At 50.6% G+C, this 16,629-nt stretch overlaps 1 protein-coding gene across 2 annotated transcripts in view; it reads left to right on the top strand.

The window, feature by feature from the left end:
* Positions 1–16,592, top strand: part of DPYSL3 (dihydropyrimidinase like 3) — a 28,236-nt gene extending 11,644 nt beyond the window's left edge. For both annotated transcript variants that reach the window (XM_068206282.1, XM_068206283.1), the window contains exons 2-14: positions 2,049–2,137; positions 4,421–4,605; positions 5,638–5,802; positions 6,013–6,074; positions 6,482–6,562; positions 7,645–7,713; positions 10,161–10,281; positions 10,960–11,116; positions 13,380–13,521; positions 13,866–14,036; positions 14,592–14,771; positions 15,320–15,482; positions 15,902–16,592. In XM_068206282.1, the coding sequence (XP_068062383.1) occupies positions 2,049–2,137; positions 4,421–4,605; positions 5,638–5,802; positions 6,013–6,074; positions 6,482–6,562; positions 7,645–7,713; positions 10,161–10,281; positions 10,960–11,116; positions 13,380–13,521; positions 13,866–14,036; positions 14,592–14,771; positions 15,320–15,482; positions 15,902–15,990 (1,674 nt within the window). In that variant the 3' untranslated portion in view covers positions 15,991–16,592. The remainder of the gene's footprint in view (positions 1–2,048; positions 2,138–4,420; positions 4,606–5,637; positions 5,803–6,012; positions 6,075–6,481; positions 6,563–7,644; positions 7,714–10,160; positions 10,282–10,959; positions 11,117–13,379; positions 13,522–13,865; positions 14,037–14,591; positions 14,772–15,319; positions 15,483–15,901) is intronic.
* The last annotated feature ends 37 nt before the right edge of the window (positions 16,593–16,629 follow it).

Here is a 16,629-nt window from a genome sequence, read left to right as displayed (position 1 = left end):
TGAGAGGTGGCTGTGGTCCCCAGGTCGCTGGTTAAGATCAGGATCTCCGTGCGCTCATGGAGGTGCGTCAGTGTCTGAAGGAGCTATGCATGGGGGGCTGTGACGTGCCCTTGCTTCCAGGCCCCCCTTAGCGCACTTTGGGCAGACCTCTGCCCCATGTGTTAGCTTGGGTCAGGGGAGAAGCGGGGCTGACCCCGGGTCTGCTTGTTGGAGAGGACGGTGCATGGTAGGAGAACCGGGAGCAGCTGAGCTGAGCTCTTTTCCTGGTGGAAGGAGAGGCTCCCTGTGGGCTGTGCTGGGCGGGGAAGGTAAATCCCATTTGCCGGGGGGTGCCAGCCGTCGGCAGAGCCGTGGGGCAGCCCCGCCGTGGGGCAGCCCCGCCGGGGCAGTGCGGGAGCCCGCGGCTGTTTCCCCTCGCCGAGCTGCGGCGGGGCTGAGCGCGCCGGCATTCCCCTCCTTTCCCCACCCAGTTCCTTTGTCTCCGCTGCGTGTGGATGAGATTGCTGTAAAAACGTACGCGGGGCTCTGGGCTTTGGCTGCTGCCGGGATGCAGGAGTATTCTTTGCATCCTTCTGTTGACAGAAAGGAAGCTGCAAATTCCCACCATGGTGGCGATACTTCAGAAAAGGCCCCAAGGGTGGCGGGTGGAGAGCAAACCCATTTCCCTGCAGAGCAATTAACCATGCCAGAGCCGTCACAGGGTGAGGCTGGCATGTGAGCCCTGCTGAAGGCTCTGGTCGGCCCCTGTCCAGTCTCAGACGGTGGAAGGGGAGTGTATTTACATAGTAAAACCCGGGCTGTGGGCATCAGAGAGGAATGTAAGGTGTGATCAAGAGTTGAAGAGTTGTTGGAGGTGTTTTAAGCAGTCAGGTAGACAACATGTTCTCTGGCACAGCAGTCAGCCTATGTCACCTGAATCCATGGCAAGCATATGTGAGATCAGGTGGTTTGCCCCTGTACTGCCTGCAGCTGCTTGTGTGGACTTGTGCAGGTGGAGGTAGGTAGAAGAGCAGGACCTCAGCCATCCCAGTTCCTCTGGACAGGGTCTGTTCCCCACAGAACAGTGCCCATCCTCTCCCATCAGTGTATGCTGAGTTGTCTGGTCCAAAAGTGTGAATGCAGGAAGAGCATAAGGACAATTCTGGTTGGGGTGTTCCTCCGTTTTCTGGCTGTGCTCCTTTGGAGAAGGCTGCTGGCCGCTTTGGTCAATAGAAAGGAGAACAGAAGAGGTGCTAAATCATGAGACTAGAGTGCAGTTCAGTGCCTCCTGGTTTTTGTATAGACCTGTGAAATGCCTCATAAGCATTACCCCAAGCACAGCAGGAGACCGGCAGATTAACAGCTGGTAGCCTGTCCTGTTGGTGGTTTTTGCAAGGTGGTAACTGAGAGAGAATAACTTGTCTTCTTTAATGCAACTTACTTTACGTGGTATCTGGATAAGATTTAGAGACATGCCCTTAGTACATACTTGCTCTAAATGCTGGTGTGTGGCTTATGCTGCCTGCTGAGTTATGTGCATAACGTCCTGGCGTAGGAAACTTTTAAGTTCTCTCGATATTTTATGGAAGCATATTTGCTGTGTCCCCAGTGACTCTCCCTTGTGCTCAGTCTGCCTCAGTGGTGTTTTGTGGCAACCCCCTCTCCCACTTAGGAACAGCTTTCGGAGTATGACATTTTCAATCCTTGCTCTTGTACTGTTGTTTGGAGTGTTGACACAGGTCCAGTGACGTTTCTGCAGCATCGGTGGTTGAGGTGAGCAGTGGGAGAGTGCCTGTACAGAGTGCTGAGAATCAGAAAATCATAATATATTAAGGGGCTGGAATGAACCTTAAAAGATCATGTAGTCCCAGCCCCCTCTACTGGGACACTTCCCACTTGACCAGGTTGCTCAAGGACTCAACCAACCTGGCTTTGAATACTGCCAGCACTGGGGCATCCATAACCTCCCTGGGCAACCTGTTCCAGTGCCTAACCACCCTCTCAGTCAAAAGTGAATGAAGCATGTGTGTAACGTGCTACTGACAGCTGCTGTGCTCTTCCCTTTTCAGAGTGATCGTCTCCTTATTAAAGGAGGGCGAATAGTCAATGATGACCAGTCATTCTATGCTGACATTTACATGGAGGATGGCCTCATAAAGTAAGTATTGGATTTCTCTTGTCTTCATCTCCCCTTAAACCAGCTTCAGGTTGGGTGGTTATTGGCTTTTTGTGGATGTGGTCTGTGCCCAACTTGCCAAGCAGTAAAACTTGATAACTCTCTCTATTCAGAGGCTCAACTCTCTGCAGTGTGTGTAAGCACAGATGTGGTTGTCTCATGTGTTTTCAGAGGAACTCCAGTGACTGGATTGCAGTCGGGCTTGTGGGATTGTGATACTAAGTCCATTGTACAGCAAAGTTGAGTCTAATTGCACCAGGAACAAGGTTTATCTTTGACTTCTCTTTTGCCCTGTGTTAACCATATTAGTATGAATGACCCCACACAGGATCCTGTTTGTTAGCACTTACAAGGATAGTGCTGTGCTGCAAGTCATCTGCATCTTTGAGATTTCCAGGAATTGCAGGGAAACCTCTGGGTTCCCCCAGCTTGTCTGTGTATGTCTCAGAGCTGTAGGAATAGCTCAGTTGTTTAAAGGCTGCCATTCAAACTTGGCAAAGGTATTGTGCTGGGGCCAGCTCCACACTCGGTGAAGTGAAAGAACTATGATAATTTATAGCCCTGAGACTTGAAAAGGCATTACTTGCTCTATGGTAACAGTTATATATCCATACCCAGGATGGTATATGTTAAAAATCCAGCAGCAGATAAATACTTCAAGAAGTGTGATTGTATTTTTATCTGGTGGACAAGACCATTTGTGATCGACAAGAGCCTGTACACAGGCAGGGATCAGAGCCAGCTTTGGTGTTGCTGTGGGGCATGCTTTCTGAATATCCTTGGACGAATCACTGAGCCTCATCTACAGACTGGAGGCCACAGAATTTCACTGCCTTGGGAGCTAAATGCTCTTACAAGTGAATTCTGTGAAGAATACAGTGAGCAATTAAAAACCTTTAGTGATGGATTCATCTCCGTAAAAGCAGTGGGAAGAGCTGCTGATTCATTGCTGTGAGGACACTAAAGTGAGCAGTTCTGTCCGCAGAATTTTTGTTACACTAGGGGAAAAAAAACCTGCAAAGTGACTCAGCTTGAATGAAATGCAAAAATGGAATTTGTTTCTCATTTTTAGCTCCCCAGTGTGCCAAGGAAATCAGAAGTTTTCCACTAAAACCAACTTACCTTTAATCTTGATTTCTCAAGGAGCACTGAGAAAGGCTTGATGAAAGTAGGATTTCTGAAGGAAGAGATTTGAAGGCTGAGTTGAACATATGGACACATAAAGGGTTGAGTGAACAGGGGCTGAAAAAGGGAATGCTGAGGTTCAGGTGACTTGGCCTGCAGGAGGGCTGGATACGTCAAGTTGTGCTCAAACAGGACGGGCTTCAAAGCACTATAATTGTGTATTAGGTTACTAGTGCATTTATGCTGGAACTCTCTGGATTTCCTGTTTTCAGAAGACATTTTTAGGTACTTGTGATTTTAGCTGCCTTCACGACAGTGTGGCCCTGCTGATAGCAAAGCTGTCCTTCAGGGTCACAGAAGAGACAAGGTGAGAGAGGGGAACTGTGCACTTCTTGGGAAGACAGTGAGCCCAGAGCTTGCAGGTTGTGCCATGAGCCCAGCAGGCTGCAGCTAGTCAGGCTGGGCACTTGCTGAGCTATTTCCCAGCTTCCAGGAGTCCCTTCACTCTTGGGACTTTGTGCTGTGAGCAGCATTGCAAGTCCCTGATAAGCCCTGAGCTGGCCTAGCAGCTGTGGCATTACAGTGGAAATCATCTTTATCTGTAAGTAAGCTCAGATCCTTACTTAAGGTGGGCAGAAGGACAGGAGACAGGAGAGATTAGGGGTGTCACTCACTTGGAAGCAGGGCTGGTGTCAGGTTTTGTGAGCGTGCACCCTGGGTGAGCAGTTAGGGCTGCTACGCTGGAAATGCATATGCCGCAGCCTGTTTCGTGAGCCTGTATGGGATGAGATGTCATAGGCAGTTTCTCACCACACACTGCGGAGGTCACCATCAGACCATATGCCCCAGCTACCCCAACCCAGTGTGTGCACCAGGCAGCAGGTGCCATCCAAGTCACCTGCAGAGCAGCTGGACAGATGGCAGCCACCCCTGGACTAAGCACAGCATAGGTGTAAGCAAGCCAGACAATCCTGCATGTTGCTGCAGAGGGATTTTGCTCTGGCAAGCCTGGGTCTGGGAGCAGGACAGAGTGGGGTGGTCCTGCCAGGGAGCTGCCCTGGCAGTCCCTGGCTGAGCTGTTCAGAGGTTATGTTGTGGTAGGTTTTCCTTTGTGAGAGTATCTTGGTGTGATCTCATCAGGCAGATCGGAGACAACCTGATTGTTCCTGGAGGGGTCAAAACCATAGAAGCCAATGGGAAGATGGTGATCCCTGGAGGAATTGATGTCCACACTCGCCTGCAGATGCCATACAAGGGAATGACCTCTGTGGATGACTTCTTCCAAGGAACAAAAGCAGCTCTGGCTGGTGGAACCACCATGATTAGTAAGTGCAGCAGGCATGGCCTGTGTGTGACACCACCCAGCACTCCTGCAAGATCACCCAGTTCTTTGTTTTTAATGTGCTTTTCTCAGTCTTCTGTGTTTTCAAAGTCCATGCCAGTGTATTCATATTTTCTGCGATCTCTGTCAATGCAGTCTAGGAAGTAAGGAGTGGGATGAATCTTTTAATCCTTAGTAACAATGAAGTTATAGGACAGGAGATGTGCATAGGACCCCTTGCCCTTGGAGATCCTGTGTTCTGCAGTGCTTGTCTGCAGTCACTGTTGCCTCTGGAACCCTCAGAAAGGAACAATGGCATAACTTCTCTGTTAAATAACAGTAGGGCAGCATGGTGCTCAGAGCAGAGGAACAGAGCGGTGTGTTGGTATCCCACACTGCTCGAAAATAAACAGTGCTAACGAAAAAGGAAAGGGAATTCTGAGGTCCTTCCCTGGAGGAAGTGCACTGGTTTCAGGTCCAGGTGTTGTCCTGTGCAGTGGTTACAGCTGTTTGCACTGCAGGGTTTCTTGGGGTGCAGGAGCAAGTGTTGATCCTTCCAATAAAGGACTGGGTTCCTTGTCCTCCCCCCACCATTTTTCCTTCCTCAGTGCCAAAAAAACTCTTTTGTGAAATGGTCTGTGGCAAGGTATGGAGATTTATTGCACATGCTGTACAATAAAAGGTGCATTAGTGTTTCAGTGTGGCAGGAGGCTGTGGGCTAATGGGGTGGGAGTGGGAGTGAGGAAAGACAAGGCCCTTCAGCTTTCAGACAGTTTCTCAGCAGAAGCATGTGAAAACCCCTGATCCTGTGCCAGAGGCCATTAAACAAAGGCTCTGTGCCAATCAATGCACTTGAGGAGCCAAGGCATGTTGTGAAGGTGACAGGATCCTCTTGGGAGCTGCCCTGAAGCTGTTGAAGAGGCCAGCCTGGGGTGGTGGAGCTGCAGAGTGGAGTGATTCCACCGGGCCATTCAGCGGTGGAATGGCCTGGCTGGGAAGCCCTTGCCCAGCCCCTTGCTCTGCTGTGCCCCTGCAGTGGATCACGTGGTGCCAGAGCCGGAGTCCAGCCTGGCCGAGGCGCTGGAGCGGTGGCGGGAGTGGGCTGATGGCAAGGCCTGCTGTGACTATGCTTTGCATGTGGACATCCCACGCTGGAGCGACCACGTCAGGCAGGAGCTGCACGCCATGGTCCAGGAGAAAGGTTTGTGTCTTGTGGCTCCCTGCCTGGCCTTGGCCAGCCCTGTCCCCTGGCCAGGGAGGGCAAGAGGTGGCTGTGCTGTTGGGTGTCTGCAGGGTTTTGCACAGCTGCCAGCAGGAGCTGTGCCCCACAGGGCAGCTGATGGGGAGGGTGGCCAGAGCAGGCAGCCTAACCTACCCAGCTCACCTCTCTCTCCTCTCTGCCCTGCCCCAGGTGTTAACTCCTTCATGGTGTATATGGCCTACAAGGATTTGTACCAGATGTCCAACACTGAGGTGAGATCCCCTGCACCGCCATGGTTGTGTTGATTCAAGGAGCAGTGTGGGGTGACAGCCATGGTAGGCATGGGGCAGCTCATAAGGCTGGTGCCTACTGCCCCTGGCCAGGCCTTGCTGCTCCTCACCTCTACCTTGGCTGCCTGTGCAGGGCTGCCCCAGGCTGTGCTGTGGGCTGGCTGGGCTCCTGTACTGCAGGTGGAGGCACAGGTCTAGTGAGGAGATCACCAAGAATATGTGTTGGTGACTGCATCCTTCAGAGAGCTGGTCCCTGCACAGCCAGAGCTCTCTCTGGCATGGCTACACTGCGTCCTGCTGCTGCCAGTGCCATGGGTGGAAGGACCATGAGGGGTGCCAGGGCTGTGGGCAGCCTGCTTAGTAATCACTTCTTCTTGTCTCTCTTTTAGCTGTATGAGATTTTCAGCTGCCTGGCAGAGCTGGGTGCCATAGCTCAAGTTCATGCAGAAAACGGGGATATAATTGCACAGGTAACTAACTACTTCTGGCATGCAAGAGCTGAAAGTCTGTATCAGGCAGATTTGGTGTGGGGCATGAGCAAAATGGCTCTGAAGCTGGACATCTTGTGCAAGGTGATATCTTTGCTGTTCGGCAGCAATATCAAAGTTAGCAAGATTTTTTGTTGTGAATACCTTGTGCATAAGCGAATGTGAAATGGTGCATTAGCAATTACCTAAATGGAAGTGAGTGTCTATCAAGTATGGTATGTTTGCTCCAGCTGCAGCTGCCTTCAGTCTGGAGAGGCAGAGACCTTTGCCTTGCACATAACAAACCAGGAGAGGTAAAGTCCATTAAGAACTGCCTTGGCAAGAGAGATTTTCTCCCTGTAAGCAAACAGGTGCTAATGAAGCTGGATTCGCAAGGCAGATGTTCTGAGGGATGTGGTTTAGTGATCAAGGGGGTACTGTGTATTGGCTGCTGTGTTGTAATTGGTGCTGGCTAACAGAAGATCCAAATGTTTTGATTCTCATTAAGACACAGAAGACATTGCTCAGTTAAGCTCTGCAACTATTTGATTTTTTCTCTCTGTTGTTCTTGGGAGTTGAAGGAACATGAACCAAGAGGTCATTCTTTGAGCATCTTTTCAGACTACAAGAGTTAGATTTTGTTTGGACTTTGTAGAGCTGCAGTGCACAGTTGGATGGCTCCTTCACATGAGAACCGAGGGTCAGAGGAATTGTATTGGCCAGGGCTTATTTCTATTTTAGCACCTGCCTAATCATAAAATGCCCCAAAATTACTAATTGGTAGCACTTCACAGACCTGGAAACTGGAGAGTATGGGAAGTTTTGTAGCCCTTTTTTCTTGCCACATTGTTCTTGTTTCATTGAAGTGGTTTAACTCAGTGCTTGCCCTCCCATTTCCTCATGTTCCCTCCCTCTCTTTCAAATCCCTTGAGGGTACAGCAGCCTCTCACCATGCCCATGCCTGATGGTCCCACAGGACATAGGGTGTTGATGGTCCTGAGGGAAGGGCTTGACACAGAAGGGATCTACTTTTTTTGTTGTTAGTTTCAGTCCTGTAATATCCCTCTGTTCTTTTGATGTCCTAGGAACAAGCCAGGATGTTGGAGATGGGAATAACAGGCCCTGAAGGCCACGTGCTGAGCAGACCTGAAGAGGTAAGACGCAGTGGACAGTTGAGCCTTGCTTCACTGAAGGGTTTTCCCAGTCACAGTAGGGCTCAGTGTGTTTAGTGGCACCAAGCAAGCATCAGAGCAGGGGAGAGTGTGTGTACCCCTGGATATCCAGGGGTATCAATTTTTACAGGCACTGCTGTCTTTTTCATCATCAGCCCAGGAAAGAGCGAGGTGCGTGTTTGTGACAGACATTTCTTAGTTGTGCTTGAGTTGCCCAGCAGAGACAGAAGCCCTTGTTCTGAGTCTCACAGAGAGGGATCAATCAATGAAAATGTCTGTATGGCTGTAGCAGTCTTTGAGGCTGCATTGGGGCATTTGTTTTATATAGGTGTGGGAAGCCTAAGAAGAATCTACTGACAAGTTTTAGAATTCACTGTTCATATTTAAGTGCTGACAGATTCCAGCCTTTCCCTGCTTTATACCCATTTAGTCTCTAAAGTGTATTTCAGAGATATATGGACAAAGCCATTGTTTGAAGGAGCGGGAGGGAAAGAGAAGGGGAATTCCCTGGTTACAAATCATTGTCAGAACACTAATGAGATTACTTCTAATTTTAGCTTGTATGGATTTTTCTGTTTGGTCCATTAATATGAGTTGAGTCTAATTTTAGATAGGTTCCCTTCACATAACTCCCTGCTGAGAGGTGCCTTGACTTCCCACAGCATGTGAAAGAAGAAAACAATAGGAATTTGGTACAATAGCAAAGTTGAGCAGGGAAGCACAGGGACAGATTTGTACTTCAGGGCCTGCTGAAATAAAATCAGTAGGCTTAAATTAAAAGTGTAGGAAGTTGGCTGGATTTGGGCTAGTAGCAACATAAATGGCCTAGTGTAATAACAGTACTTCCTATCTTTGAAATACAAGAGTGTAAAGCATTTTCCAGTACAGGGAAGAGTCTCAGTGTCAAACACAGTGGCTCAGAGTCCCTCTTATTTTTATGACTCTTAACCTGTTGCCACTAGTTGGCAAGCTAAAGTGCAATTATGGGAAGCTGTGGTTGTGCCCAGATTTGAGAACTGTCCTGTTACCATAAGTAGTGCAGATCTCATCCAAAGCCAATAAAACATTGTTAGGTGTTTGATCTTGAAATGACATTAAAGTATAAAGAAAGTATAAGAGAACAGTGCAAGGCTGTGGATATTATTCATTCAGCCAAATCCAGATCTCATTGCCTTTGAAAATAAAGAGTGTCCTTCTTCCAGAACATACTCTTCCTTGGAAAATGTTAGGTGGAGCACAAATGACCCTGCTACCGCATAAAGCCTGCAGGCAGATAGCAAAGCATTAGGAGAGTGGTCTGTGTCTCCGTGGGTCTTGTCTGTCTTGGAGGGACCTCAGTGGGGGTTAAAGGCATGTTCTTCTGCCAGGTGATGGTGGTGACTTGGTAGGGCAGGATGATGCAGCTCCAGATTGTAACCTGCTCTGAGGTGTATGCAGTGATGGCTGTTTGCTCCTGTCCACATGTTAAACCCCATCAACTACTACAGCCCATAAGTATGGTGATTAAAAATCACTTCTCGCTTAAATTTCTATTTAAAGTGTCTTTAAGAAGAGAGAAACCTCTTTTCACTGTACAGCAAATAGATCTGCAGAAGTATGAGAGGAGTAGAAGTGCATGTGTGTCTGGATGCAGTGCTCTGCTTCTCTGCCCTGGGACATTTTGGCTGGCATGGTCCCAGGCATTGTCCTGGGGGCTGGATCATTGTGTCTTTTTAAGGCTTCTGTTTTGAACTTTCTCAAGCCAACTCTTGAAGCCAAATTGTAGAGCTAACACTTGGAGAACTCGGGGGCTGAGCTCAGGCTGATGTAATGATCCAAAGATATCCCTCCTGGTGGAAATCTACCCTCCAATAACAGCAGGATGTGAGATGGGGTAGCTGTCAGCAGGCTGGGGCAAGTAGAAGCTGCACTACAGGATGGCCAGCCTCAATGACAAGCAGCCTGCCAGCATGCAGCCCTCTGCACCCTGCCATGGGGGTGACAGGAGACATCTGGCTAAACCTGCTGCAGCTGTAGGACAGCCTGGAGCAGGGGAGTGCTATGAAAGGGTGCGCCTTCCCACTGCCTGGCATCAGCCTGCTAGCTGTGCTGGCAGGCTGGGCAGCAGTCCCTGGGCTCCTTGGGCTGTCAGGAGAGCTGGAACCAGGCAGTGGAAAAAAACAGCAGATGCAGCTCTGCTGGCCCCTGAGCAGGGTTCAGGCAGTGCTCCTGTGCCAGGCATTGTGTTACTGTAGCCTGCCTTTGGGCCAGGCCCTGGGAGACGGAAGCTTCCCCCCTCAGGTCTCCCTGATAAAACTGTCCTGGGGGAGTCAAGGGTAAAAGCGAGGGCACAGGGTGTCCGCAGCAATCAGTGATGTGTTGAGAGTAACAGGGGCTCCTCCCTGCCCAGCCAGTGCTCCTCTGCAGCTGTGTGACATCCTCTCTTCCAGCTGGAAGCAGAAGCTGTCTTCCGGGCCATCACTATTGCCAGCCAGACCAACTGTCCTCTCTACGTGACTAAAGTGATGAGCAAAAGTGCTGCTGACCTCATCTCACAAGCCCGAAAAAAAGGTGAGTGGCAGCTGGTGCTACACTCGGCCCTGCTGCTGCCACCAGGCTGCTGGATTATGTAGTCCTCATGTCCTTGTGGTTGTTTTGCCAAGATCAGCACTGTGCTTCAAGTGCTGTCTAGTGCTTCCCCTTCTGCTAGGGAGCAGTTAGATTAGGAGTTGGCCTGATTTGTGAAGGGCAGGGTGACACTGCAGTAGGCCACATGGAGCCACCTCCTGTTGACAATCAGGTAACATCAATACGTGGGGCACAGGTAGGAGCAGTGTTTTAAACACCACAGTTTGTCTGCAGCTGTGAAGGGCTCAATGAGGACGCTTGTTCAATGCATGTGGGTTGAGCTGCTGCGTATAGCTCTGGCCTCCCTTTGAAATGCTGGCCCCTTGTAAGTGCTTGGGTGCCTTTTCAGGTGGCTGGGAGCTCCATTTGTCGGTGGTGCTGGAGCACAGAGATGCCCCACAAGTGCAGGTGTGTGGACAGCTCTGTTCAGTGGGCTCTGTGCCCCTGTCCCAGGAGGTGTGAAGGGGGATTCTGGCACAAGGATTTGTGCCCTTGAGCAGGAGGACCCTATGGTGATGGCATGGGTCTGGGTTTTCTCAGGACATTGCAGGCTCTTGGTAGTGCTGTGGAGAATGCCACCAGGCTCCACCAAAACACTGTTCTTTCTGTGCCCTTCTCCAGGCATTGTGGTGTTTGGTGAACCCATCACGGCCAGTCTGGGGACTGATGGAACGCACTACTGGAGCAAGAACTGGGCGAAGGCTGCGGCATTTGTGGTCTCTCCACCACTGAGCCCAGACCCAACCACTCCTGACTACCTTAACTCCCTCCTGGCCAGGTGAGTGACAGCTCTGCTGGGGGTACTGCTAGAAGAAAGTGGACTCTGGATAGGGAAGAAAGGTTAGTCCAGCCTTAACCACTTCACTGTAGGTATGTAATGAACTGAGCAGTGAAATGTCTCTGACTCCAAGCCATGTTGGTTTATCCTCAAGAGTGGAGGGAGGACACAATAACCTTAACATCACTAATGAGAAAAATACCAGTCGTCATGAACCATTTAAAAGGCTCTGAAGAAGACAAAGAAATGAGGACAAGCTAAAACAGGCTTGTCAACAGAAGGATTCACTGAGCTGGAGAAGTGGGGAATGGATGCTTGGATTGGGATGCTGCACCAACGTGGAGAGTGTTACAGGTTAGACAGGCTGCTGGGGACCCCAGTCAAATACAAAGCAGATATATTCACACACCTATACAGGTGAGCAGTAGCAGAGCCTGCAGAGTGCAGGAGACCTTCAGGAGCAGCTCCTGCACATCTGGCTGGGATGGCAGGTTGTTTTTTCATCCTGAAGGCAAGAAGGTAAAGAAAGGATTTTTTGAAAACAAACAAAAAAAGCACTTCAGCAATTTGCTATGACCTTTCACAGTTACAAGCCATCCTCTCACTGGCAAGGCCAGTGCAGCAGCTGAGGACACTGCATGTTCCTGCCCTGTCCGTGTGCCATGTGTCTGTCTCCTCCACTCTCAGCCCGTGTTTGTACATCAGTTGTGCATGTGCTGCCCAGTCTGTTAGCCAGGGGATGGTTGACACTGAGGGGATTGTAAATGGAAATGTCCTTTGAGGTAATGCTGGAAACATCTCTACCAACATGAACAAGGGATGGGGAGTCCCTAAGAGATGTCTACAGCAGGGCACGTTAGGATAAACCTGGCTTGTGCCAGAGTGGAGATGCTGTGTGTGTCTGGCTGTAAGAGAAGTGCCAGTGCATTTGCAGTCTGAGTATGCAGCTCACCCTGCATTTTGCATGAGGTGTTCATTTGTCAATGAACAAGAGATACCTCAGCGCATACTGGATGTATGATATAGGTGCAGGTCTTAACGAGTGGTAAGGAAATGTGGGCCCAGCTCCTGAACTGGTTTTCTATTCCTTACCTTCCACTGCCAATGTAGCCCAGACCTCAAAGAAGACACAAGCAATTCTTGGTCCCTGCAGCTCATAGGTCTCTCCTGACACCTTTGCCATACTGTTTTCTGTGAGGCTGCAGCAGGAGGAGAGACTGTGAGGTTCCAGCTGGGCTGAATGGCTTGTTTGTCTCCAGCAGGAAGCATGTTGTGTCATCATTCTGGGCCTCTGTCTGTACAGCTCATCAGACATATGGCAGAAGTGATCAGAGGAAGGCGGAGATTACCAGTGGATTAGGGCAGATTTGCAACTTTAAGGAGAGTCACCGTGTTTGCACTGTCCAGGTGCTTGAGGCCCCTTGCCTCATGCAGGCAGTGCTGGGAGCTGGCCTGCCTTGGTCTGCTTCCTTTTGCCTGGCAGCAATGACTTTCCAGTTGCTGCCTGTCCAGTGTTACCTGAGGACTGAACAGCAGCTGTGTGACTTCCAGGGAGCCATGGACAGCTGCTCACCCTGCCTTGACTGTGGGCAGCTTGCTGGCTCTTCCTCTTTCCTAGGAGCAGGATGGGTCAGGGTATTTCATCTGTCCAGGTGCCCCTTTGGGCAGATGGTGAAGAGGCCTCAGTGAAGGATTTCTGTGCTTCCTGCAGAGAGCTGCTTCTGGGCAGTCTGAACTCCCGGCATCCCACTGCAGCAGGCTTCCATGGGGTGGGGGAGGACTGTGCTGGCCCTCAGCATGCAGGAGTTGGCAGTGCACAATGTGAGGCTGGCTTGTGGGACTGGGAGGCAGCCCTGGAGTTGAGGCCTCATCCTCCCTGTGTAGCAGAAGGGTTCTCTCAAGCAGACCTGACAAAACTGCCAGAAATGGAGTCTAGTGTGAAAGGACATCTTCTGGCCTGACACAAAGACCACCCTGTTCCCTAGGACCTAAACTGTTGACTTTTCTTTTGTACAGGATGCTGTCCATGCTCAGGTGGGTAGCACAGCATGGCAGAGGTCTCTTGCCTCCATGTGACACAGCTGCCCCAGGGGCTGGGTCAGGTGGAAGTCTTCAGGCTGAGGGACTGTGGAAATGAGGGTGCAGAGTAAAAAAAAACTGAGCTGGGGGCTGCTCATGGCCAGAGGAAATCCATATCCCTCATGTCTCTGTTGCTGTCTGACTGCAAAAGGACTGACAGTGGGTTTGTTCCATCTCTCTTCAGTGGTGATCTGCAGGTGTCGGGAAGTGCTCACTGTACCTTCAGCACTGCGCAGAAAGCCATTGGAAAAGACAACTTCACGGCAATCCCAGAAGGAACCAATGGCATAGAGGAACGAATGTCTGTCATCTGGGACAAGGCAGTGGTGAGAGTCCCACCAGGGAAGGGGCAGAGTGGGAAGAGGTGGTTGCCATCTCACACACCCATGCTACTGCCCTGTAGAGCTGGGCACCCAGCTTGTTCCCTCTCTGGCTTTGAGAGTCAAATCAAGCTGGGGCACGAGAGGTGGTTGTCGCAGGCTTGGGGTGACCATCCAGAAGCTGTAACTGTGTCCCCAGTTCTTGGTCTGTCTGGCTCTAGTTAGTAAGATCAGCCTCAGAAGCTTGGGCCCAGCCAGCCAGCACCTTGTGTGGGAGTAAGGATGGTGCTTCCCAGGGCTCTTACTCACCCTTTCCCCATAGATGGACTTAGTTCTTTGTGTGTGTGCAGGCCACTGGAAAGATGGATGAAAACCAGTTTGTGGCTGTGACAAGCACTAATGCTGCCAAAATCTTCAACCTGTATCCACGAAAAGGGAGAATAGCAGTGGGCTCGGACAGCGATCTGGTTATATGGGATCCTGATGCTGTAAAAATCATCACAGCAAAAACCCATCAGTCTGTAAGTCCTCTGCTCATCTGTGTGAACGCTGGAGGGTGGCGTGTGAGTAGTTTTGTAGAAAGGTTGCCTGGCTGCTGGGAGCTTGGTACTGTCCTGCTTGGCTCTGAGGAGGGACTGAGCCCAGGCTCTAGGCAGTGCTTGTTGTGACTATGGGTTGAATGTCCATGAGCCCTAGGCACATGGGGCTTTTTTCACCCTGCTTGAGTATTCCTTCTCCTGACCCTGGCCTATGCAGGTGGAAAGACACACATTTCTCCTTACCTTGGTTCCTCTTCCAGGTACAAATATTTTTCCTGCCATCGCCACAGTGCTTTGTTCATGCCTTTGTCTGCTCTAGGAGTTCTTCCTCACACTGAGCTTCAAACCAGCAGGTCCTGGTTCACACTGGAAGCTCTGGTGGGCTTTTATTGTGATGGGCTAGTGAGCTACAGGAGGCCTCTGAGCATGCAAGGCTTCAGAGGTGTCTTCTGCCTGCATTGGTGACTCCAGCAGTGAGGTGTGGGGACTGACCCACCCTGAGTGTCCCTCCTGACCATCATCCTGGGGTTGCTGCAGGTGGCTGAATACAACATCTTTGAGGGGATGGAGCTCCGTGGGGCCCCACTGGTTGTCATATGCCAGGGGAAGATCATGCTGGAGGATGGCAACCTGCATGTGACCCAGGGGACTGGACGATTCCTGCCCAGCAGCCCTTTCCCTGACTACGTCTACAAGCGCATCAAAGCCAGGAGGAAGGTGAGGAGGTGGGGATGCCAGGAGACAGTTGGGTTATTACCCTTTATACTGTGGGACAGTTAGCCCACATTACCCTTAATAACTGGTTGGTTTTCCTTTGCTGTTCTTGCTGGACCCTGTAAGCAGTGTTGCAAATTGCAGGTGTATTTTGAATGTACAAAATAACTGAGGCTTGGATAGGGAGCCCTTTGTGATAGTGATGTGCCATGGTGGAGACAGATGCTCCTTAAGGTTAGCAGTGGTAATGTCTCTCTTCATCCTGTCCTGCTGTAGCAGGAGTCTGGAGGGAAACACTTTAAAATGAAGAGATCAGCCAAAATCGCCTTCTCCTCCCTGATTTGTGCAGCATAAACCCCATCTGGATGATAGCCTGTTGCACTGGCTCTGCACACCTTACAGGGCAGTGGGGCTGTGCTAGGCCTCAGTGCTGCAGGGTACATAGCAATGTGACATCCTTCTGCAGGAGGACTGAGGAGCTCCTGCACGGCGGGAGCATGATGTTCTCTGGGCTCAGAGAAGTATCATTGTCCTCTTCTCTCTGGTGACAGATGGCAGAGGTGCATGCTGTGCCCCGGGGCTTGTATGACGGACCAGTGTTTGACCTGACCACCACGCCCAAGGGGGGCACCCCTGCGGGGTCAACTAGGGAGTCCCCCACACGTCAGACACCACCCGTCAGGAATCTCCATCAGTCTGGATTCAGCCTGTCAGGTGAATACATGTGGTGGCTGGGCTGGGCCAGGGGGCAGTTAGAGGTGGCCTGCAGCAAGGTAAGCACAGGAGTGGATCATGGCAGGGCAAGATCCTGTGTGTCCCTTAAAGGACATGGCTGGAGCTGCACCTTGCAGTAACAGCCAGGCAGACTACCTGGAGACCACTGTGGCCATGGAGGCCAGCACAGCATCCAATGCTGTTCTTGCTATGTGGGTCTGTTCACGAAGCATCTGCAGAGACTTTAAAGCCACTGCAGCTCTGAATTGCTACTGGAGTTGGACAGGGAGCAGGTTGCGGTAGATAGCCTCTGGGGGGCCTTGACAAGACTCCAGGCTGCCTGACTGCTCAGTTCTGTGAAGAAGATGCTCTTAACTTTACTTCCCCCATTCCCTTTGTACTTTCTCATCCTGTCCCAGGTACCCAGGTTGATGAAGGCATGCGCTCAGCAAGCAAGCGCATTGTCGCACCCCCGGGAGGCCGCTCCAACATCACCTCCCTGAGCTAAATGTCCTGGCTGAGGAGGAAACAAAATCCCTGTTCAAGCAAAGGAAGAAAAATGGTACATTGGTGTTGAAGAATGAAAAGAAATAGACCTGTTCTGAAGAATCAATAAGCCTCAAGCCTTATGTTTCACAAATGCTACTTGCTACCTAGCTTTAAAGATGTTGCTTCATTTTGTTTTTGCATAGCCTTAAAGTTCTGTTGTTGTTACTGTTGTGGGTTTGGTTGGGTTATGTTTTGCTCTTCCTCTCTGTATGCATGCTGCTCGGACAGGTTGCTCGGTTCAGTGTTATTGGTGTTGAACGTGTGTGGGATGCCATGGTGTGGGACAGTGGGAATGGCCCACAGGCGACCCGGCCAGGCAGGTGAGGGGGCAGGGTCTGGCCGGAGGCAGGATGTCAGATGGGGAGGGCAGGTGCACTGAGCTCGTAGGGAGAGGTGGGTCTGTCACATTCATCTCCTTCATCTCCACCCAATGCTCTGGAGTTTCATCATGAGGCCTGTGGGGGAGCTCGAATCATCTCTGTAACAGCTGTCACAGCACCTTGTGTAAGGAGTTTTACTACTTTGTACACTTTATTAAAAAAAAAGTTGTTCCTTCAAACAGCTCATGTTGTCGGCTGGCTCTTCTCTTCCTCAGGCC

This window comes from Anomalospiza imberbis, chromosome 15, assembly GCF_031753505.1.
Source record: "Anomalospiza imberbis isolate Cuckoo-Finch-1a 21T00152 chromosome 15, ASM3175350v1, whole genome shotgun sequence".
NCBI classification, from domain to species: domain Eukaryota; kingdom Metazoa; phylum Chordata; class Aves; order Passeriformes; family Viduidae; genus Anomalospiza; species Anomalospiza imberbis.
The sequence above is the reverse complement of the archived record's forward strand: the minus strand, read 5'-3'. Positions and strand labels throughout refer to the sequence as shown.